Source organism: Eulemur rufifrons, chromosome 13, assembly GCF_041146395.1.
Source record: "Eulemur rufifrons isolate Redbay chromosome 13, OSU_ERuf_1, whole genome shotgun sequence".
NCBI lineage: Eukaryota > Metazoa > Chordata > Mammalia > Primates > Lemuridae > Eulemur > Eulemur rufifrons.
The window spans coordinates 6938732-6963408 of NC_090995.1; the positions used below are offsets into that span (position 1 = coordinate 6938732).

Below are 24677 nucleotides of genomic sequence, written 5' to 3' on the forward strand. Positions count from 1 at the left end.
ACTTTAAAGAATTAAATCCCAAAAGGGTACTATAATTTTTGCTTAATTTCACGTCTGCCCCAATTCTGAGAAATTCTAAGTATACTTTTGGTAAATAATGCTGTAAAGTACTTTGCCATTGGAAAATTTCTTCCACAAACAATGGCGATCATTAATTCTATTTATAGTCCTGGTTCACTTTCACGGTAAGATATTACTCCCTGACCTTTTTGTGGTTGGATGGGCCCTGTGAATTGTTCTGGCCAATGAAGTGTGATATATGTTCCACACAGGTGATATAATTGCCTCCGGAGTCTTCTTTCCCTCTGTGTTTGGTAACTAGCAATGTTTCAGATGGTGGCTGCAGTGTCACTGGTCCCTAAGTGATAAGAGATCAGTTGACCTTTGGCTGCAGCTAAACTCCAGCTGACCTGTCATTTTGTATTGTGAACAAGAAATCAACTTTTGTTTCTTATGATTTTGGTCTTGTTTGTTACAACAGCATAACCTGGCCTAACCTGACTGATACATACATATTATCTTATATAATTCTAACATGTTATTTTATACAATTTTCAAAACAACCCTCCAATATAGGTGGCTGAGGTTTAATTGTCCTTCCTTCCTTTATGAATAATAAAACTTAGGCTCAGAAAAGCTAAATACTTTGCCCTAGGTACAGAGAATTAGTAAGTGAGAAAATGAGAGTAAAACATAGAATTATTGATTTCAAGTCTACTACTCTTTTAAAAATATACAACTGTAAACACAGAAAGAATCTTCTAATTCTTAATGGAAGTGTTTTCAAATTGAAAATTTTCGGAATTGAATATTATTTGTCATGATTTATATTTTAAAATACTGTGATTCACCACAATATTTTGTGTTTTTCCACATCTATAATCATTTGCCTTGGCCTTTTATTTGATCAGAGTAGCCATGATATAGAGAAGATAGGAAGATGATAAAAGTCACTTTTAAAAGTACATACTTTGACCCAGAGGGTATGTTTTATTTGCATAAATTTTAAAAATAGTGTTTATTCATACAAAGTAGAGCCTAAATAACACTAACCCAGAATTCGTAATAAATTATTGTGACAGTCCTTTGCTGTGAAGTACCATTCTCTTGAAAGTAGAGACTATATACCAATTCATCTTTTCCAGGAAAATGTCCTTCAGAGATTTCTCAAAGCTAGAAAATCAAAAGGGTTTCCATGAAGATAAGATGGTTAAAACAACAACAACAACAACAACAACAAACCCCATACCTAATATCTCAGATTTGATGTATGAACAGAACTGAAAAAGGTTTGCAGGCCTGGATCTTTCAGTAGCTCTTGTTTCAGAAAGCCTACACCCTGTAAAACTATTCTGGAGCAATTATTAACCACACAACAAGCCCGGGAGACAGCAGATGCTAGCCTCCCCTTTCCCTTCCTTCTTACCTCCTCAATCAAGCATATTTGTAGAGTACATATTTATCTACTTAAAAAAAGAAAGAGGGGGAAAAAAAACCCTGTTGCCTCCCTTCTAACAGGAAGTAAGCAGGACTTCTCCTCATAGGCTGTAAAAATATTGACAGTAGATAATGGCCTTGCATAAGATACTGGTGGGAAGTGAGTTAATAATCACAGGATTGAACTGCAGGGAGCTTCAGATGCTGCCTAAGACCAGAATGTCAATGAATACTGTTTTTGTTAATAACGAGCCGGTGACAGAAAGCTCTTTCAACCTGGCTTTCCTGGAATTAGAAAATACAGTACCAGAAAGATATATAGTAATAAGATACACCTATCTTATCTATATCCATGAATTAATTGTCCACAAATGTAAGAAAGAAATAAGCATACTGGCTATTAGGAAAAAAAGACCAGCTCACTACATTTTTCTGGATTATAATGTGATAGGCGATCATTAGAAGTATTGGAGAATAAAACTCTCTTTTTGAAAAACACTGCAAGAAAGTAGAAACTAATTTAGCCAAACAGTATTACCTAATTTAATGAAATGCCTAAGAAATTTTCTCCTTTAAAAATACGTTACTGTAGTCCAGTAATCTTATAAGCTTTAGATGTTAGAATGTTTCAGAAACCTAGGAAGTTTTCATATTGTTTAAGAAGATCTAGGTGATCTTCTTAGAATCAGAGGTTTTTAACAGAGACCTAGGGATGTTCTATAGCATGGACTATCTACACTTCCTCAGAAAATAAACTTTCAAAGGAAATCAACCACACTCTGAAAATAACAGTTTTATCCTCCTGAAGCATAAATCTTTACTGCCCTTCAATATAAACCAAACTGAAAAGATATGATGCCTCATTCTCTGTAATGATTAACCCCCTATTTGCCAGCTGTCCTGGTGAATATTTCTAGACTTCAGCAGACATTAAGTAACTGCAAGTTGTGCAGGTGCAAATCCCTTCTGCAAGTTTGGCACTAACAATCTCTCTCTCTTTCTCTCTCATTTCTCAAGATATTATTTTAACCAAACGTCTTATTTGCTATTTTAACCAAATGTCTTATGTATTTGTTTTTTTTTTTTAACTTATGAAGTAAATGTTGTAATTATTTCAAGCCTCTGCTGTCTGTGAAACATACAATAATGGCAAAGCCATCAGTTGGAGATGAACTAGTTTACTGTTGAAAAATTCAGAAGGATCAATTACCCTGGTAAACTTCAGGGCACAGTCCTGAATGGTTTATTTCATTTCCTCTATTGTTCTTTGTAAACGTCCTGCAAATCAGCTCACAAGCATGTGGGACCAAAATGATTCCCATTGATTAAAGACAGACTTTTTTTTGGGGGGGGGATTTTGTTTATTCCCTAGATGGAAAAAAAATGAAAAGTGTACATGATGAAAAGAAACAGGACTGAGGACTGTTTCTAGAGAGAAAGTATCCTGAGAAGTGTATTGCTTGGTGGCTATTGGGTGGATTTCAGTCAAGGCGAACTTGGGAAAGATATTCCTTGAATCCGTGGGGGTCCCGGAGGCTGGAGCAGGGGTCTTTCCGAGGAGAAGGCGTGTTGGTGAGCTCGGATGCTGGCGATAAGGGGAGTATTAAATGCAGGATACTGTAGCAGGGTGCCTGCCCCAGGGAAGAAGTCTGACCCCAAAGAAATAGAGATCTCTGACTCGCTCACAGATCACACCGATGGGTTGACGCCGACCTGATCCCCAGCTGATTAACCGAGATTAGGACGGGAACGTCGACGGCACCGCCACCCAAACACTGCTGGGTGTATCTGTCAGGACAGAGAGGGGAGGGAAAAAACTCCAGTTCCCACTGATGGCAGATCCGGTTTCCCCAGCTCTGGGCTGCACACCCGCACCTCCCCTCCCGCCTGCCCCTCTGTGTCCCCGGCCAGGCTGGGGGCGACGCCCGCAGCTGCCCCTGCGGGAGGCGCTGCAGATTGTCGCGATCGCTGCGAGGCAGGAACGTGGCCCGCCCGGGCTGCGGGGAGGAAGTGGCGCCGCCTGGGTCGCCACGCAGCGGAGCGGCTGCTCAGGTCCTGTCCCGACCTGGAGGCGAGAGGCGGACGGAAGGACGGACAGGCAGGAAAGACCAGAGGAACGAGGCCCATGAGGTTTGGGCGATGCTGGCAAAGGAGCTAAGAGAGCAAATAAAACCGCTGGCTAAGGAGGACCAGTACTGGGAAGCCACGATCGAGGGAGTGGGGGAAGAAAAGGGAGGCAATTGGACCGAAGGATGACAGGTCTGGGGGAAAATGACACAGAAGTGGAAACTGCTAGAAGAGGATGGATGGAAAGCATGTGAAAGGAAGGTGCCAGAAGGGAATAAGGTGCTAGGAAGTGCAGCCAGGTGAGATAGCAAGAACTTGCGAAGGCAAGAGAGGCTACAGTGGCACCTCTGCCTTCCAGGGGTCAGGGAGGCCAACCTGGTCACACTCGGCCTCGCAGGGCCCACGTGGGAAGCAACTGCCGAGACTGGCCTGAGGGCATCACCCTGCCCAGCTAAATCCTGGAAAGGCATATTGGGGGTCTCTGTTAGCCCCGATGCAAAGGTGACCTCTGTTAGATCTTGCCCCACTCCACAGAAATACACTTCCCAAAATAGTTCCTAAGTCATCTGTCAGGAGGCCTATTAGAGCGTAGAGGAGAGAGCACCCACCCCTCAGAGGTTTCAGAGGCTAGGCCAAAAATGAAAGACGGGAGGGAAGAACTTGGTGGGAAAGGTTTGCCTGAGTTTTCAGGACAAAGAGAGAGATCACGGTGTTGGCTGTAATCAATTTAAAGACTCTATCTAATTTAAAGAGAAAGCAAGACAAGGAATTCTGTGGCCAAAGCACACGCAAGGCTGGATGACCTCAGTTCTCACTTCTTTCCTCCATGGGCGTTACCTACCTGCCTGGCATTGGCCATGCATGGTCAAATGGGACATGGGTTCCTGTCCTCAAGGAGCTGGCCTTTAAAAACAAATCAGCAGTTCCAGTGGAATGTGAGAGTTTTGCATGAGGTCTCATGAGAGAAGAAAAACAAAAAAATCTTTACCAAACCTTGGAGGGTTGGGGAGGCAAGCAGAAGGAGGTGAGCTCATAGGTGAAAGTAGAGTTTTGAGGACAGATTTAGCCCACAAGATGAGTCATTGTCTTCTTTATTTCTCAGTAGTATGAGGGTAAGGAGGGGTTCCCCCAAAGGGACTTGTATGTAAAATACCTGGCACCAGGAAAAGTACTCCAGAGAGTCTCCCAAATGGACCCTACTGAATTGTTCCTCCCCTTCTACAGCCCCTGAGAAGCCTCAGGCTCTCCCATTAATACAGTCTTTGGCTGGGTAACCATGCCTCCCTGTCCCCACGCCTTTAGTCCTTGGGCCAGCTGGCTAACACAAGCTACTGGACATATGAGAAAACATTGAACCAAAGCCAACACCCTTGGTCTGGGGAAATCCACACCTCTCTATAGCAAAATGGACATGGTGGAGGAACAGGGAGAAACTTTCAACAAAATATTAGGAAAGTAGCTTCTGGCTACAGTGAACTCTTTAGTGTTGCTTTCAGAGTAGGGCTAAATAAAAAAAAAGGTGGGGGGGAGGGTGGCCTATTTCACAGCTTTACACTCCTTTTCTAGAAATTAGGAACCATGTCCCAAAATAGTGAGGGGATGTTTGGCCAGGTGCGTCATGTGGTACCACCATGCAGGACGTGTTACGAAGCAGTCGGGGGTTAGGTTTTGGTAAAAAGGGCTCTGGACTGAACCTCGGGAGCTGTCCTGGTGTACAGGCAGGGGGAGGAACAACGGAGAATAAATACACTATGGGAAAATATCTAGGCATGACTGCAAGTACACAGTTGATCCCTTGATCCTAAAACATGACCTTTGTGACTACTTGCAAACTTTCCTTTTTTTGATTAGAAATACAGTCTGCTTCAAATGCCCTCCACTCCCCACTTCACTCCTTGGGAGGCTGAAAGCATCTAAATCACAAGCAATACAGAGGAGATTGCCTTAAACCATCGAATACAGGTTATAAAATGGAGTACTGACTCATGACAGGTAAAGAACAGGAGTTTTCAAAACAAAGAAATATGTTTAAGACATTGAACCACATGGGACAGTGGTAAATGTTTACTTGGAAGATTTAAGGGAAAATGCCAATAGCCCCGATGACTAGGTGAATAAAAAATGTACGTTATCACTGAATGAATCCACAGCTACAAATGTAGCAGGGAAATTCACTTCTCCTTCCAAGAGAAACAATAAAAATTACAGCCCCATTTTCCCACCATGCTTTTAAGCATAGATAAGGCAATAATTTGGGGGGATGACCTGCTTTCAGGCCATTACTGTTCGGGACACACTTTCACATAACATTCTTTAGCCTCATTTCCTCACTTCATATGCTGTTTAGTATTTGGATGGGTGTTTTTTCTAGATGAAAGTGGAAATGAAATTTAATATAGAATAAACGGCAAGCATGTCCTGTATAAGTCAAATCAGAGGAGCAAAGACGGCAATCCAAATGAAGTCTGACTCTTAAATCTATCCCGTGACCTGCTCCATGACCATCTCCAAAGAAATACCTTCTCTCTCTCTGGAGCAAATGTAAAATGGAAGAGTTTCAGGGATCTCTATCACCTCTCAGATTGAGCAAGAATGAGAGAAGGTAGCTGGTTCAAAATACACAGCTGAGGCAGGTAAAGTGTGGTGGGCAGAATGCTGACCATAGACTCACAGCAGACCTGGGTTTCTGTGGTCATGGATCCACTGAGGCTATGTCACCTTCAGTAGGCCATTTGGCCTCTCTCCGAACCTCAGTTATTTTCTGGTATGAAATTGTGACTACAAATAAAGGGTATTCTCTGAGCTCAAAAGAAACAGTGGTTGGTTTGAAGATTAGCTCTATGGTTTCACACTACTTCAAATCTCTGTTGTTATTGAGGAAAACAATGAAGGTTATGCATAGGTATCCCTGGAAGTATGAATGAAATAATTTGATGGCAAACACAAGAGTACAATGCTGTGGCTTGTTTGGAGCAATAATGACACCCTCATCTAGAGGATGAAGCGTCTTTTCCATGTTTTGTACTGAGATTCCGCCAAGTTCTGAGTTCTGTAAGGGAGGGGGTTCTATTATATTTTTGTGCGTCTCTCAGAGTGGTTGACTCCCCCGCCATATATTCGTACCCAGTAAGTGTCCGTTCATTGATGAAAAGAAGGGGGAGTGAGGGGAATATAAAACAGGGACAGTGGGGAAGAGCTTGGAAGACATAAAATAATTTGTCATTAAAGGAAGTTTCACTGTTTCATAAGATCATTGCCTTCTAAATCATAAAACTGGTTTTTTCTCTATTTTCTGATTACCATTACTAACACAAGAGAACAGCTACCTTTTCAATCAAGCTATAGGTGGCTAACCCTTCCATTAAAGCTGATGAACCTCTAAATCCAGGTTGGAGTTATTACAAAGTGATGTGACTGAGTTTACCCACCTTAAACCAAAGGCCTCCTGACTACCCTATCCCACCCTACTGTTTGTCTTAGAGTTTGTTTGGCCTGAGAAAGTTCTTGCCTCCTGATTTTCAAACAGCACTTTCTGGTTATGATTTTGGCTTCTCTCACTGAGCCTCTTATGTCGGACAGACAGTCAGGGGATAAATGTCTTGTACAGCCCGGGCTGATGCCCTTATGCCTCCAAAGGCAGCTGGTATCACTTTGCAGTTGAGACATCTTAGGCCAAAGCATATCGAGGTAAAAGGGGATTGTTAGCCTGTGTCCATTCTCACAGGGAATGTCAGGAAAGGGTGGCAGAATCCTGTATGCAGATTCTTGGGATTCTTTCTTGACCTGCTGAATCAACATCTCTTGGGTTGGAAGAAAATTTAAAGAAAATAAATAATCCTGTGCATTTCCACTAGGTTATTTTAGAACAGGCCGCATTGAAAATAAAAAGAAACTGGCCTTCCATCTTTGTGGCAAACCAGTGGCCCCATGTTTTCAGATCTCTTAGTTCTGTGGCCTCCAAGATACAAAGAATGAGGCCTACTCCTCCCTCAAATGCTACCTCCCCCCTGACCCAGGTCACGAAGGACCCCTTCCAGTCCTAGCCCCTCTGCACCAGCACCCTAGCTCTAAGAGTTTATAGAGGAGCAGGAAGGTGGGAGGGATTGTGGAGAACTGTTTCTAGAAAAGACAAATAAGTGGCCAGTGGCCCCAAAGAGAACGACATCTGTTGGCTTGAGAAATCCCAAGACGGTCAGGTCAGATCCTAGCTCACACCTTCCTTCATCATCCTCACAGCAGCTGGGCCCTGCAGCCTGGGCCACCCGCCTGCCATCAGAACACCCTTTTCTTTATCATGTCCCCTAATTCCCTGATCAGAATTGCTTTTTAGAAAATAATGATAATAATACTTATATTGAATAGCATCTTGCTTTTCATCCGTATGAAGGAAGCTTCAAGTTTCTCTGGGGAAAAAAAAAAAGTATGAACTTGTAGAATGGGCCTGGCCTACCTGTAGATGAGGCAGCAAAGAGACTACTTGGTTTGTTTGTCTGGGCCCAGCGCAAGCAGAGCTGAACTAGGGAGAGGAACTCTGCGATGCAGAAAGGCCTAAAATCTTTGCAGGGAAACGCTCAGCTCTGCTTTGCTCCAGCAGCCAAGGGAAGAGGAGTCAGGCTCGAGTGGGTTGACACACACAAGACGATGCCCGTGCACCCTCTTCTCGATGAATCTTTAAACCCTGAGAATTTTAACGGCATAAAAGAAAACTTCTCTTTGCAATAACGGAGTGACTGAGGAACTGTATCTTGGGCTGGAAAAGGGAAGCGGGTCTTCGACGGCCAGCAGTGGGTCGCGCGCTCGCGTCCGGGCGGCTGGCTGTCGCAGGGGGACGCGCTCGCGGCCCGGGCGCTGGTTCACTGCGTCAGGTGCCTCGGTCCCCGGCCCAGCTCTGTCCCCAACAGCCCCCCGGCTCCCCCCGCCGCCCCGGCCGCCCCTCCCCTCGGCACCGCTTGGCTGGGACTTCGCGCAGCTTCTTTTCTGGCCGGGCCGGTTGCCGGGAGGTGCAGTGGGCGGTGGCGGCCCCCGCGGCGCGGCCGGGGGAGGAGAGGGGGGCCCGGGCGGCGCGAGACGGTCGCCCCGGCGAGCCGAGCCGCGCCGGCGGGGGGTGAGGAAGGCTGCCGACGCGGAGGAAGAGGCCGGGCTGGAGGCGGCCGGGGAGGGGTGACGAGGGTGTTCGGTGTGGCCGCGCGGCTCCCGGGGGAGCGGCCTGAAAGGACCGCGCGCTCACCAGCTGACAGCGCGTGCTCCGCTCCAGACGCGCCGCGCCGCGCCGGGAGCCGCTGCCAGCCCTCCATTGTCAGCCGCCCGCTAATTAAGAAACGCTCACATTACGCCCAGCCACCCCCACGCTTCTTGGTTCCTGTCCTCGCCTTTATCTTCCCCCGACTTCTCTCCTCCCCGGCCTCTCCCCGGCGTCCGAGCATTTAACCCGTTCTCCGCCTCCGTTCGCCTCGGCTCGCGAGGGGCCTAGTCGAGGACAGGGACCTCGGCGGTGTCCTCGCCTGCGACCGTGCTCGGCCCAGGGGCGGCGGCGGCTGCTGAGGGGACAGTCAACAGAGCCAAAAACATCAAGGAAAACTTAGGCCTCTCTTATATTCCTCCCCCATCTCATGCCCCTTCTCCCCAAAACAATCGCAAGCGATGCAACTACTACTGGTTCATCTTTACCTCTCACTAACACTTGCCATTTTCTTCAAAAGTGCAGTTGACAAGTCTAGATTGTCCTTGGTAAGTGCAGTCTGCTCCTTTTCCCTTCCAGTGCCAACTGGGCTTTGGCACTGGCGACACAAAGCTGATAATCTTGTTCTTGAACTTTCAAACGAGCCTAGGAGAGAAATACTACAAGATATCCTTTGATAAAAGACCACTCACTTTGTTCAGGTTTAAATCTCTAAAATCAATAGAAAGGCCTCGTGAAAGTATTGGTCCTGTGTCAGTTAAGATTAAAGAAATTAACCTTCCCTCCCCACCCCCGCTTTTTTTTTTTTTTTTTTCTGGTCAAGTTAGACCCCCTGTTAGCCATGTCCCTTAGAGAACGTGGTTAAACTTGCCCGTTGCCAAAAATGATCTTTCTTCAGCTCTCCGTGAAATCAAATGAGTTTCCCAAAGTGTGGCGAGCCAAAACCCTCCACAAATAAAAGTGGTGGGTGGGGTAGGAGGCAAAGACAGAATATAAAACAAGCTGCTTAAAGTATACAGAACTCAAGAAGGCACCAGCAGTGTTGCAAAGAACTAACCCGATTTATCTATCTTCATTACTTGAAGAAATGCCGCCTCTTTGTTTGTTTGGGTGATATTAAGCATGCTTAACTTGCACACATAGTTGATTCCTTTGCTAGTATCTTGGATACTTGGATCTGACTTTGGAAGGTAGAAGCTAATTGTTAATAATGGAGAGAAAGGAACCAGTCAGCATGGCAGGAGTGGTCTGGCATATGGGGAATGAGCGCTCAGAAATACTCAATATTCAAGTTTCCAAAATATTAATGAGATTATAGCAACCTGCAGCTATATGTTACAGCTTGTTAATGGAGTGTAAGAGAGCGAGCTGCCAAACGTTTGTTATGCAAACTCCCAAGCAGAACCTTAAAATGGAAATGTGATTGTACATCTCTTTCAAAGAAATGCCAGCATAAAAAAAAAAAAAAAAAGGAAAGAGAAAGAAATAGAATGAAGGCAAGAAAAGGGGTTAAAGTTCTCATTTGAACTTTGAGCACTCAATTTAGCAGAGTGATTTGACTTTTTGTACATGTTTGGATGGGTTAGAAAAATTCACCATCACTTTTCGATCCGTGTGATACTGAGTTTCCAATCTGATATTGTTATAGTTTTTCTCTGGAGAATAAACGTAAAGAACTATCTTAAAGGAAGACGAGGAATTCTGATTCCTATATACCGCCACTAATATTTAAAAGTATAAACGTCTGCCTAGTATGGTGGAACCCCCTGCCAAGTTGGATAGCTGTAGCTCTTAGCTATTGATTTCCTCAGAGAAAAATTTGTGGGAGCATTGAATTGTTGGACAGGAATACTAAGATCCAGTTCTGGATATTGGCACTTTCTGGCTTTGTGATTTTGGGGCAAAGAAGGGGCAGCAGTTTCCTCATTTATAAAAAGATGTAAAGGAAAATGTCCCCGATGCACTTTCTATTTTGTGGTTCCTCTGAGCCAATGAAAAATATTAACTTTGGGTGAGGTCTTTTGCCTCTTTGGTTCACACAAAAGAAGTATAAATCATTTCCAAAAATGAAATATATATTGTTTAAGGGGAAAAAAAAGTCACAACTATTTTTTTTCCCTCCTGTCCTTCCCCTACTCAGACTCAATAACAGGTAAAAGAATTCTAGGTCCTCTCCTCTCGTCCTTCAGGCAAACACACAGAGCCAAATAACTATAAAAATATGCGTGCTCTCCACCCGCAAGCTTGCTGTACGTTCATACCTGTTGGGTCTGCTTACTGCTTATTGAGAGCGACATGGAAATGTGTTAGAAGCAATCGCTTGATTTATTTAGCAGCCAGAAGATTTCCTGATGTTTATCTTGAGGACAGCAAGCTCCGTGGGTGCAAAAGGTTATCTTAGGGACAGGTGCATTGTTTCTGCCCTGGAAAGCGTCGCGAGCCACACGGCTCACTTCTCTGAGAGAGCTGGCGGAGGCTCCCAGCTTCTCCTGTGGCTTCAGCTGGAAGCCAGGAACACCCAGGGGGTCAGTTAAAAGCTGGTTCCGCGGTTCCCTCCTGGTGACCACAACCTGCGCTCCTTCGCGCGTTACTTTTTCTGCAAATCTAGTTGGTGGCGCTTTCCTTTTTAACTGTGGCTCTCTCCTCTTTTTGAGGTGCTGGGGAGAGAGGAGGATGCAAGAGCGATTAAATGAGCCTTCTCTCGCTTTTTTAAATTTTTTTTTTTTTGCTTCCTTTTCCTGCAATTTGTTATCCCAGTGAGGACACAAAACATAAAAGACTTGGCTTAAAATCAACGTCTCAAATTCAGTGATGTTTATCCAGTTGAATGTCGCTGAATCTTTAGTTTAATAAATAGTTCTACTCTCGTGTTGGCCAATCAAATTTATTTTTTACAAGTCAGCTTTCTACTCTCTCCATATACATACTATATTAGCCTTTCTAAAACCTATAAACGTGTGACCCAGAACAGGCTTTTCCTTAGCGAGGACATCTGAGGCTAGAGTGACACACCGTGTAGTTTCTGCAAATGGCTCAAAAATGTAGTTGAATAATCTTTTCTATATAGAAGCTAATTCAGAAGGACAAAGTAAAGATGCACATTAGCTTCTAGATTGGAAGCAGCAGAATTATTTGAAAAGAAAAAAATGAGTGTAGGTCAACAATTTCCTAGGGCAACTGCTGGCTTCTAATTTTTGAATCAATGAGCCCAATTCTGTTTTCCCTTCAAGTTCTATTCCATTGTCCTCTTTGCGTCTTCAGGTTCCTTTACCCCAAAATAAGAGAGAGAGAGGTAGGAAGAGAGGGAGGGGAGAGGATGAGAGAAAGAGAGGAGAGGAGAGCCTGAGAGAGCACTCGTGCTGTGCATTTGACCTGCAAGAAAGCTTTCAGCTTGGCTAGCTTTATGAGTGGAAATAGCGAACCCTAGTAAAGTTAACTACTCCTGGCTAGATCCTAGGAGACCTGAAGGAAGTGACTCCCCTTGCAGAGGCTCTTGGGGGATGGGAATAAGGGAGACTGCAAAGATCCTGGCTGTCACAGAGGCAAAGCTGTGTTGCAAATTTGAAAAAAGTTTTATCTCACAATGTAGTTATTATAAATTCACAATTTAAAAACTTTTTTTTAGAGATGGGGTCTCGCTATATTGTCCAGACTGGTCTCAAACTCATGGGCTCAGCAATCCTCCAGCCTCAGCTTCGCAATGTGCTGGGATTACAGGTGTGACCCACCTTTAATAAAAGACTTATTTCAAGTCTTCAAGGTCATTTAAAAACTATTTTCAATGGTTATACTGGAATGGAATAAATGACAAATGAAAGCTACTTTTTTCACGTTTATTTTCATCATTTGCAAAAGGAAATACATAAAACAATGGCGGTTGGCTTTGCTAAATTAAAATAAAATGATCTCGAGTAGAAAATGTAAAAAAAAACAATGAATCAAGATAAGTAGAAATGGTAGCAAACACTTAATAAATAAGTTTTCTAACATTAAGAAAGCAAAATAAAATTGATCAAATGCTTTTGACACTACTAGATGTTTTTTTTTTTAAATTTTCATTTTTTAAACAAACATTTGCAAAGAGCTTAAGAATTATAAGTGGCTGTGTTTAAAAATTAGAAAACAAAAACGGGTCTGCAATTGGCAGTTGAGTTTTCTTGGAGCCGCAGCAGCAGCAGCAGCAGCAGCGGCGGGTAAAGTGCGTGCGCCAAGTTTCCTAAAAGACGCCAACATTCTCGCGATCGGATATACATACTGGGTATGTTTATACAATATATAAACCTTAAAGTTCCCCGCTTTTTTTTTTTAAACAATTCCATAGTCAAAAGTTATTTACTTTGGAAGCATTCACTTTGCGTTTCATAATGCATTTTGGGAAACAACTGCAGAAGACTCTCCCACACGTGAGTGCACGCAACACACAAGGATGGATAAATGCCCAGGGCACAAAATAAATTAAACCCAAACCAGCGACAGAGAAGGAGATGCGACGTTTTAGCAGCGTATTGGCAGCAGGGAACTAGAATAACGATGCCGTATGTGGGTACAGATAATTAATACCGTATCTATCTACATGGGGAGCAGAAGTTGGGCGGAAAGGACACAACTTTAACAGCACGTTTTCATCAAACAATACGGACCTAGGAAGTTTGGAACAGCGGCGGCATTTGCAAATCATCAGATGTAGCTGCCATCTGAAGCCAAGTCGTTGCTAAACAACGACGGTCGCAGAGCAAACATTAACGGGTGCGGGGGTCTTTAACCGCGGGGCTTCCCGCGCGCTGGGACCGGACGGTTTTGTTTCTGCCTCAGTTTCCAGGGTTCTGTCACCTTCCTAACTCGCCTCATCCGAGTCACTGTAATGGGAATGGGGGGAAAACTCCCCGTCGCTTCTGTGGGATCGGGGAGAAGTTTTGCTACTGTCCTCCTGCACCGGCTGCAGGATGCTCCCGGGCAGAGACGGCGACAAATTCTTTTGTGCCATCATTGCCGTCAGGGCGCTGTCCTCGAAAGTCGAGAAGTGCAGAGCGTCCAGCTGCACCGAGTACCCTCCCGCGGCAGCGGGGGCTGAGAAGCGAGTCCGGCACCCCCCGGGCGGAGCCGGCCGCTGGCCTCCTGCGGAGGCCGGCTGAGCCCCTGCTGCGGTGGCGGTGCCCGCGCCACCTTCGTACGCGGCGGCGGCGGCGGCGGCGGCGCGAACGTGGTGGTGGTCACTTTTGCAGGAGGCCGGCGGCGGCGGCGGCTGCTCCCCGCCGCTGGGCGTTTGTAGCAGCTCAGACAGGGCGTTGATGTAGATCTGGGCCATCTGCAGGGTCTCGTATTTGGACAGCTTTTTGTCGTTGTTGAACGACGGGATAACGTTGCGCAGCTGGTCGAAGGCGTGGTTCAGCCCGTGCATCCTGCGCCGCTCCCTGGCGTTGGCTGCCAGCCGCCTCTGCTTCTGCACCCCGTTCACCTGTTTGCTGGAAGGGGCCCGCTGGCGACTGCAGCCCAGCGCGTCCACCTCCACCCCGCCTTTCAGCTTGCACAGCTGTTCCCGCACTTTCACCGGCCCGGGACTCTTGCTGCTGCCGCCGCAGCCGCCGCTCCTCCTCACCAGCTCCCCACGGCCGTCCGCCTCGTCCCGGGGCGCGGGGACCTCGGCTGCACCCAGCTCCGGGGAATGCAGCAGATACTGGGCGGCGCGTGCCGTGCAGATGCCCTGCAAAGTGGGAGCCAGCCAGGCGCGTGGGTCGGTACTGTCCAGGAGGGACAGCTCGGGCGGGTACACGGGATGCTCTCTCGCCTGCAGAGTCGCAGGTGGCTGTGGCGGCGGCGGTGGCGGGAGTTGGTGCGGCTGGGGATGGCGATGGTGGTCCCCCAACTCCTTCACTTCAGCCCACTCTTCCGCATGCAGCAGGCGGGACATTGCACTGCAAAGGCTCGGAGGCTCAGGGTTGGAGGAGGCACCGGCACAGCAGCCCGACCAAAAAAAAAAAAAAAAAAAAAAGCCCTTCCCAGGTCTCTTCTGCAACGTCTTATTTTTTTTTTTTTCCTCCCGTACCCTCCCCCACCCACTCGGAGATCACACACCAGGTCGCGTGCAACGAAGCTTCTCCGGTTGCTGAAGGCGCTGCGCCCCTTTAAAAAGCGGCACGCGCCACTAAGTCTCCCCCCGCTCCTGTCCCAGCCCCCTCCTCGCGCCGGTCGCGTGTCTGCTCAGCCAATGGAGGGTGCGGGCAGGCGCGTGCGGGCAGCCAATCAAAGAGTTTACACCCGGAGAAAAGTTCCTGTGTGCAGAGGACTCGGGCGTCTGCTCAGGTTTTTTTTTTTTTTTTCCTTCCCTCTTCGTCCCTCTTTTAAGTTCGTCAAATTCATATGTTAATTGCAGGGCTGTAATCTGACGCCGGTGTGTGTCACAGCCCCAGCGGCGGGGGTGCGTGAGCCGGTGCGGCGCGGGCTCTGGGCTGGGCCTGTGCAGACTCCGCGGGGGACGTGCGCGGCTGCTGGTGGCCCTGGGCCAGCCTGGGCGCGCCTGGCGCCCCTAAGCTAGGGTCACAGCTCCCACCGCTGATGCCCACCCATTTAAACATCTCTCATATGTAGTACGATGTATGTACACATGCATGTCGGTGTGTGTACATCTCTCGTACGTGTTCGTAAATATAGAACCCCTAAAGGATGTCTATCATTTAGAATGAAAGAGAGAAAAAACGCTCTCTCAGAACATGTTGCTTCATTTGCCTACGTCTTTTCCTCTTTTGCTTCAGATCTCTCAGTTGGACTTTGTTATGTAATCTTTTTCTCAAATGGAGAGTAAAGCTGTGGCATATATACCAATTCGGGGTCCCCCAATCCAATCTGTCCCCTTTGCCTGGCACCCTGCGGCCAAGGAGGATTGTCATCTGCAGAAAGCTCTCCGCTGAGCGTCATTTTAGGGCAGGGGTGTCTCACAGTATTATGCAAAGTCTCAACACACAGTAGGACTCCTGACTCAATGCCCAGCGAGGGGAAGGTGCCCAAAGAAAAATGCAAGGCGCCCGCCTTCCTCGCAATTCCTAACACTTTCGAGGTACAGAAAGCCCGGAGTCACCTACCCTTCTGCCTCGGGAGCTTTGGTTTACTACGCTCGTAGCTTCTAGCTGCTTCGACAAACACTCAGAAACCGCAGTTTAATTTAACCCTCCCCCTCCGTTTAGTTAGGGTGTGCTGTCTCCTAGCATAAAACCCGGGAGGGAGGTCCTTGGCGAGGCTGGGACCCCAAGTCCCAGGTAAGGACCCGCCTCGGGTCTCTAGAGACGGGCCTCGCATCGTGACAGCAAAGAGCCAATCAAGAAGCTCCGTGGCCCGGGCACGCCCCGGTTGTGCCCAGCGCGCCCCAGCTCCAGGCGCTCTGCTGCAAGGTCCCTGGGGCGCGGGAGTGCGACGCAATCAGCTGGTGGCTGCTGCTGCTGCCGTCTTTGGCAGTGGTTGTTGTCCCCTAAGGAGTCTCGTCGTCTATGAAAAAGAGCAGAGATGGCTCCCTGGAGTCTGTCTTTGCAGTGTCCAAAGGCGTCTCAAAGTTGTTCTCACTAATGTGAGCCGTGACTTGGTCAAACCTGCCATTTAGAACTCCTTGGACAGGAGAATTTCTGGGACCGGACTGAATTAGTTGTTTGTATGTAAATATATATCCTATACAGATATAGAAGGGTAGAAGAGAGTGCTAAAATGATGCTTAATTCTTCCTCCGGTCTTCTCCAACCTCGTCCATTTGCCAATGTGTAGGGACAGTCCTAGACTTTCCTACCTTAAAAACCAGAAAGGTGAGAGCCGGATTCTGATATGAATGTTTAGTTCTGCTGAAATAAATATGTTAAATACAGCCATGTAGAAACAAAACATAAAAAAAAAAAAACCTCCCAAAGCTAATCTGTAAACCATTGATGAAAATAAAGAAAAATTCATCCAGTGTCTTTTGGGGAGAGAAAATTCTCCAATTTTTTGATGATTGGACTGGGTACTGCTGAAATCAACTAAGGATGCTGTTACTATAAAATGGTGCTACTACATAAAATGGACTATTTGAAAAAGTAATCGCTAGTAGCTGCGGGTGCCGAAATGGAACTTTTAGAAAAATGATTAACTATCTTCCATGTATGTTTGGTAGCGTAAGCAGCTAGAGCCTGGAAGTATCATTTGTCTGTATTGCATATGATTCCTCAAACATAGACTTTTCCCAGCTGTATCAGCCGAAAGTTACTCCTGGAATTCTTTCACGTAATGTCACTATCCAATGTGTAGGATACCCAAATTTCCCTTGGGCTTGCATTTTCCAAACTTTGTGTCTGTACTTTAAATTTGACTATAGACCTGTAAAATATTCACTTTCCTTTGAGCTTAAACGGCTTTATGGGCTGTAGTCAAATATTTGCTGAATACATAGACTATTGGTCCTCACTTGTGGGTCCGTAACTTAGAGGGTCACAGTAATGTGAGGGGCATTAAGAGTTTGGTAGTTTATGGTGAAATACATTTCTTTGGTCCTTAAAATAAATAGGGAGCTATCTTTCTTCTCTTCCTTCCCTTTTTTCTGTTCCTTCTCTTCCCTTAGGTGGGGCTCAGGAAGCTTGGCACCTGAGCTGGGGAAGGAGGACACAAGGCCGTGTGCAAGGGGTTGGATCCTGAATAGTGTGACCACGGTGTTCTTAAGGAGGGTTTGTAGCGTGGGCTGTCAAAGCAGCAAATAGAGTACCTGCGGGGGCCGTAGCAGCCTAGCATGAGGTACCTTAACAATTGGGCAATGATGGCAAAGAATGAAGCATTTGTCCTATCATTGCTAGATGTATTTCAGAGTAATCAAACAGACTTAGCTAATGATGGAATTTTTTTCTCAGAATAATTCCATACAATAAAGGTGGAAGAAATAAAAGATTCAGAACATTTTGCAATTCCTAATGACAAATTTTATTAAGGCGATGATTAAGAATGAATGAAAAAAATTAGATCCAAGTTTGTTGGGCAACTTTTACAATGGAGGAATTGGTCTGTCGCCCCTGGAAACTACTGATCAGTCTTAGCATCTTTTAGAATAGGAGACCATGATATCACGTACTTCTTAGTTTCATGCATTATAAAGTACACAGACCCCTATGAAGTATTCTTTAAAAAAGAAGAGAGTAAATCTTAATTTATTAATAATTAAGCCTTTGAGTGAGCCTTTGAGTGTTTATAGGAAATGTGGGGAAATCATATTAAGTTAAATGACATCACAAGGATGCAAAAAAACAAGCCCATACTGTGAAATGTTCTATAGAACAAATGTTCAATTTCAATAATTCTGTGACATTAAAAAAAAAAAAGGAGGAGAGAGACTGCTCTTGATTAAGACAATCTTAAGATACAACATTAAATGCAGCGCGTGGACCTTCTCTGGATTCAGATTCAAACAAACAATAAAAGAACTTTTCTTAACAGGCAGTTGATAAAATGTGAATATGAACTCAGTATTATATGATACCAGTGAGTTATTGTTATTTTTTTTAGGTTCTATAAAGGCAATGTGATTATTTAGGAAACTACAGATGCATACAGAAACCTAGGGGTGAAATAACATGAGGTCTATGATTTGCTGTAAAGTACAGCATCATCAATATTAATAATATGAAAAACAAATAATGACTCAAATGTAGAAAAATCTTGATAATTGCTGAATATGGTGGTGTAAAGATTCATTAGACTATTAGCACTACCTGCACATGAAAATTTTTACAATGAAAAATTGATAAAAATCCTCTGGCTTTTCATTGTTTGTTCTTATCAAACACATAGTTTAGTTCAGTATTTAAACCCCAGTGATCTGCTGTTAAGCTATGTTTCTAGACTGAGATTTTCTTATTCCATTAACACAGTGATTCTCAAATTGTTATCCAAGGCTGGTCTACCTGCATGAGAATCACTTGGGAGGTTCATTAAAAAGGTAAATTCCTGGGCCCTTATCCATTCTACCAAATCAACTACGTGAATGGGGCCCAACATCTGTATCTTACATAAGCAGCCCAAGGGATTCTTAGGCATGACCCAGTTTGTCCCAGAATTTTCCCTGTCCCATATTCAGCTACTTTATAGTTCTCAGAACACGTATTATAATTTCTGCTACCATAAATATGCTAATCCAGACACCTATTATCCAGTCCTGCTCACTAAAATGTAACCTAACATTCAAGGTCTAGATCAAATGCCTCTTCCTCTAGGAAATCTTCCCTAGTCTTCTCTGGGAGAGATAAATGGGAGCACCAACTATCCTTCAGCAAGGAGGTGAATGCAAAGTGTCTTTGGGTCCACTACTGCACTAACAGCTTGTTAGAGAAGTTCCAGGTTGCATTCATTATAGTTCCTACGTTTATCAGGGATTCATTGACCTCTGGGAACTGTAAACTCCTTCCTGATTTCCTGCTATCTGTATTAGTTATCTATTGCTGTATAATAAATTTCCCCCAAATTTAGTGGTTTAACACAACACCCGTTTATTTTTTTAATTTATTATTATTATTATTGTTATTTTTGAGACAGAATCTCGCTCTGTTGCCCAGGCTAGAGTGCCATGGCATCAGCCTAGCTCACAGCAACCTCCAACTCCTGGGCTTAGTTGATCCTCCTGCCTCAGCCTCCCGAGTAGCTGGGACTACAAGCATATGCCTCCATGCCTGGCTAATTTTTTCTATATATTTTTAGTTGTCCAGCTAATTTCTCTCTATTTTTAGTAGAGACAGGGTCTCGCTCTTGCTCAGGCTGGTCTCGAAATCCTGAGCTCAAACGATCTACTCGCCTCAGCCTCCCAGAGTACTAGGATTACAGGTGTGAGCCACCGCGCCCAGCCAGCACAAATTTATTATATCACAGTTGATGAGGGTCAGAGATTCTGAAGCTGCTTGGCTGGGTGGCTCTGGCTCCGGGTCTCTCATGAGGTTAATGTCAAGGTGTCAGCGGGGACTGTAGTCATCTCAAGGCTTAAATAGGACTGGAGGACCTACTTCTGCATGCTTCATTCACCTGGACTGGAAAGTGAGTACGGCCCGTTTGTAGGAGGCCTCTTCTGTCTCACCTCTCCCACTCTCTTGTGCTGCTCTAGACACATTGGTTTTCTTTATTTTCTATTTTGTACCAAACATCTTCCCATCCCGGGGCCTGTCTGTCTGCTATGCACTTCCTTTCTTTTTTTTTTTTCTTTTTCTTTTTTTTTTGAGACACAGTCTCACTTTGTTGCCCGGGCTAGAGTGCCATGGTGTCAGCCTAGCTCACAGCAACCTCAAACTCCTGGTGTCAAGTGATTCTTCTGCCTCAGCCTCCCGAGTAGCTGGGACTACAAGCATGCGCCACCAAGCCCAGCTAATTTTTTCTGTATATTGTTAGTTGGCCTGCAAATTTTTTTCTTTTCTTTTTTTTTTTTTTATTTTTTATTTATTTATTTTTTTTAGTAGAGACAGGGTCTCACTCTTGCTCAGGCTGGTCTCAAACTCCTGACCTCGAGTGATCCACCTGCCTCAGCCTCCCAGAGTGCTAGGATTACAGGCGTGAGCCACCACGCCTGGCCTTCCTTTCTTGTCTGTTCTTTTCTTCTCTAATAACTTCCTAGGTCTTATTTTCAGGTCTTACTTCCTAAGAGAAGCATTTCCTGATCCCCTGGAAGGGGGTTGGTTCCCTGTTTTACAGATTTTTTTGGTCTTTTTTAAAATTGTCCATCTTTTTTATTTTTTAATATTTATATTTATTTAATTAATTTATTTACTTTGCATTTCAAAATGTTAAGGGGGTACAAATGTTTTTGGTTACATGGATTGTTTTTGTAATGCTTGAGTCACAGCTATATGTGTGCCCATCACCCAGATGGTGTTAATTGTACCCATTAGGTGGGTTCTTGCCCTTCCAAACTTCTCCACTCTTTTCTGCTTGATTTCCACTGCGTTTTACCTCCCTCTGTGCAGGTGTTCATCAGTTGGTTCCAATTTAATAATGAGTCCATGTGGTGTTTGTTTCTCCAATCTTGAGATACTTAGGAGAATGGTCTCCAGTTCCATCCAAATTGTGGCAAAAGGCATTAATTCATCCCTTTTTACGGCTGAGCAGTTCTCCACGGTGTACGTATACCACATTTGCTTAATCCACTCATGGATTGATGGGCACTTGGGTTGATTCCACATCTTTGCAATTGTGAATTGTGCTGCAATAAACATTCAAGTGCTGTTGTTCTTTCGATAGAAAGATTTCTAGTCCGACAGTGAGACTTTCTTGAGGGGTTGTGGGCCCTCCACCAGATTGCTGTGGCTTGCACCCCCACAGTTTTTCTGGTCAATTCTGCCCAAGTGGGTTCCCTCGCCTCCTGAGTAAAGCAAGGCCCTTCACCATGCAGGGTAACATATTCACAGGTTTTTAGGGGATTAAGGTGTGGACACCTTTGGGGGGGCGTCCATTATTCAGCCTACCATAATATCCGTCTGTTGTACCCCTGGAAACTATTGCCACAGACCTGTGGGAGTTAGGGCCTCTGATTTCCATTCTGGCTTTGCTTCTCAGCACGGTAATGACATCCACCTTGCCTCTCACAACAAAGTGACACCACCTGGCCTCTGCTATCCCAGAATCCTATCATCCCAGTAACACCGAATAGCTCATTTCGTGGCGGCTTTCCTGATGGTGCACCTCAGCCTAACAAGGACGGCTTCACTGCATCTCACAAGAAATGTGAGTGTCCCCACACTGGCACTTTCTTTTCTGATTTGGTGAAGGGACTGTCCTCTGGGGTTTCTTGGGCAACAGTCAGCTAGCTAATGGAGTCTCTGGTCTTCAGCATTGAGTCCATTCGAGCAGATCTGCTCTCTAAGCCTTTTCCCTCTGTTCTCAAAAATCTGATAAAACTACATTTCTACCTCACGTACTGTAGGACAATACTTCTTCCAAGTTTAAGAAATTAATGCCGGCATAATACTAGGACTTCACAGACATTAGATCCTGAGTTACGGAGAGTTCCTCCATACTACAAACCTGCCTTTTCCAGTCTTAACTAACACCCTTTCCCCTAGTTCACCACCCTTGAGATCTGTTCTAAAGCATGTACTCCAGGTTCGCATCTGTAAATATCAGCTGGGGGTTGCAGAAATGTTGGTGAATCATTCCTTTGCTTCCAAAATAAGAACGGCAGTTCCCAAGGTGGGCCCCGCTGAGACTGGATCCTAGCTTTGTGCCTACAAACTATGAGAAAGGCGGGGCGAATCTTGATGAAGACAACTGGTATTTTCTGAGGTGTCTTCCTTGCAGGTGGTCTCTGCGTGGTCTCTAGCCACGGGGAGTTAGTTGGCTGTTCTGGAACAAAGGAGAGTGAGTCCCGGCCGGAGGCCTAGGTGGTTCAGCAGGTGATGGAGATCTAAGCATATTCACTCAGATGTTTCCATTCTGGCCTTCAGCTTACCATGTCTTCTGCACCTGAGTCTTGAGTTTAGCATAGAACATTTGCCAGGCTGCAAAATAAGCCTTGTCTGCCGTGTTGCTGTGCTCACAACCGGGCCCGGTTACCAGCCCGTACTGCCCTCTGACTGCAGGAGATGTGGGGGTGGCATAGAGGTTCTCTGAATTTGACATTGTGTCCTGAGTTGATGGTTGGCTGACCTGAGCCTGCCATTTTCTTTCAGTGGTGTATTCGTGATACCTAAAAACAGCCTACCATCTCTGCAGTCTTAGGTGACAACCACTGTCACCATATCTCTTGAATGACAGAGATATTGCACAAACCCAGTGCATCCCCGTCCTTCTGCATTCTGCCCCAGTTCAGCAGAGATGACACTCTTAGCAATAACGACCCTACAGCACGCCACGGGAGTTATCACAGGCCACTGACCGCTCACAATGCCGTCTTTGTTGCTATCTGGCCAATGAGTGGTCCAATTCAGAAATTCATCTGAGCAGATGCTTCCTGGACTACATCCAGTATACATTATTTTAGTTTGGGTCTTCCCAAAATTGGATCCTTAGACAGGGATTCAGGTTGTGGTAGAATGAGCAGTTGCTTGTACATTATGTGTTAAATTATACATGATGGCATTTTATATTTAAGTATTTGATGGTGTACATGCTCTATTTCACAATTCATTTTTAAAATCTCCCCTAATAATACTACATGAAAAAAATCTCAAATGCATTAAAAAGTAAATATGAAAACATAAAATTATAAATATATCTAGGAGGTAAATTAAGGAAGCATTGAACTGATATCAAGCTTAGTAAGGGTATTCTATGAACAAAACAGCTGCAAGATTTAGTATTTCAATAATTAATTAAATTCAATTAAGTTAAAGGATAAAATTAATACTTTTTAATAATGAAAATTCTCCACAAACTATAGTACATAAAACTAAAATAACATTTTTCATGCACAAAAAATCATAAAAGTCAATGACAAAGTAGAAAAAATATTTGTAACAAACCTCATATACAGTGAGTTAATACACAGGACATAAAAGGAGCTATTACATTTGATAAGAAAATGACTAGTTCCTGATAGAAAAACAGCCAAAAGATAAGAGTAGGTAATTCATTCATGAAGGAACAGTAGAAATGGTCTATAAAGATGAAAAAAAATTCAACCAGGAAATGCAAATTAAAACAAATAAAGTTTCAGTTAGTTGTTTCAGAGTGAACATACAGATGGTTTTCTCAAACATCATGAAAATGACAGAAAAAAGACACAAAAGGCATAAATGCACAAGACAAAGAGAATGGCTAGAGAGACAATAACACATGAAGAATGTCAACAAATTTTTATAAAATGGAACTGGATGCACAAGTGATAATTGACTTAGCAGAACTGAGAAAGCCGGTATCTTAGTCTGCAGGAAAGCCAAGGAGAAGATGACCAGTTCTTGCTCTAGCTCCCTGAAGGTGCTCAGCTGCAGGGGGCACCTCTGCAGCACGTATCTCTGAAGGGAAGAAAGGGTTGGTGGAGGATAGACTGCAGCCTAATGTTGCTATTGGTGTGCATGTATTGGTGAGCATGTATTGATGTGCACGTTTTTGTGTGCATGCTATTGGTATGCATGTATTGGTGTTCATGGTATTGATGTGTATGTATTGGTGTGCATGTATTGGTGTGCATGGTATTGGTGTGCACGTATTGGTGTGCACATATTGGTGTGCACGTTTTTGTGTGCATGTATTGGTGTACATGTATTGGTGTGCATGGTATTGGTGTCTATGTATTGGTTTGCACTTATTGGTGCGCACATATTGATGTGCACATTTTTGTGTGCGTGTATTGGTGTGCATGGTGTTGGTGTGCATGTATTGTGTATGTATTGGTGTGTGGGGTATTGGTGTGTATGTACTGGTGTGCATGTATTGGTGTGCATGGTATTGATGTGTATGTATTGGTGTGCATGGTATTTGTGTGCATGTATTGGTATGCATGCATTGGTGTGCATGGTATTGGTGTGTATGTATTGGTGTGCATGGTATTGGTGTGTATGTATTGGTGTGCATGGTATTGGTGTGCACTTATTGGTGCACATGGTATTGGTGTACATTTATTGGTGTGCATGCAGATTGGGACGTCTTTGTATTCCTAAGGCTCCTTTATTCTCTCCATTCTAAATTGAGCCCTGGTTTCTTTTAGATAAGTCAATGGTAATGATTTACTTCATTTACTCTCAACAATGCTTCTGAAATATTTTTATCCATGCTGCTGCAATTAAGCCAATTAAAAAATATCTTCTAAAGACAATCCCTGTACTCACTATGCTCACATAAAGGGTGTAATAGCTACATTCTTGGCACAACTTACATGTACATCTCAGAATGCCTCTTTAAGTGGAAGTTACTGAGTAATGACTATGATAATCAATTCAATTTGGGAAAAGATGATAACAGTTTTTTGGGATACTTTGTGAAAAAGAAATCCTAAATTTATTAAATGCATGTATATTAAGCATTCTCTGTGTGTACAACACAGCAAGCAGAACAAGCCAAACAAATTTAAGACTTCAGATTG

At 44.5% G+C, this 24677-nt stretch overlaps 1 protein-coding gene across 1 annotated transcript; it reads right to left on the bottom strand.

The window, feature by feature from the left end:
- Window positions 1-12507: 12507 nt before the first annotated feature.
- On the bottom strand, window positions 12508-14781 carry ATOH1 (atonal bHLH transcription factor 1). Its single transcript, XM_069485587.1, has one exon. The coding sequence runs from the start codon at window positions 14589-14591 to the stop codon at window positions 13518-13520; it is 1074 nt and encodes a 357-aa protein (XP_069341688.1). The 5' UTR covers window positions 14592-14781; the 3' UTR covers window positions 12508-13517.
- Window positions 14782-24677: the final 9896 nt, after the last annotated feature.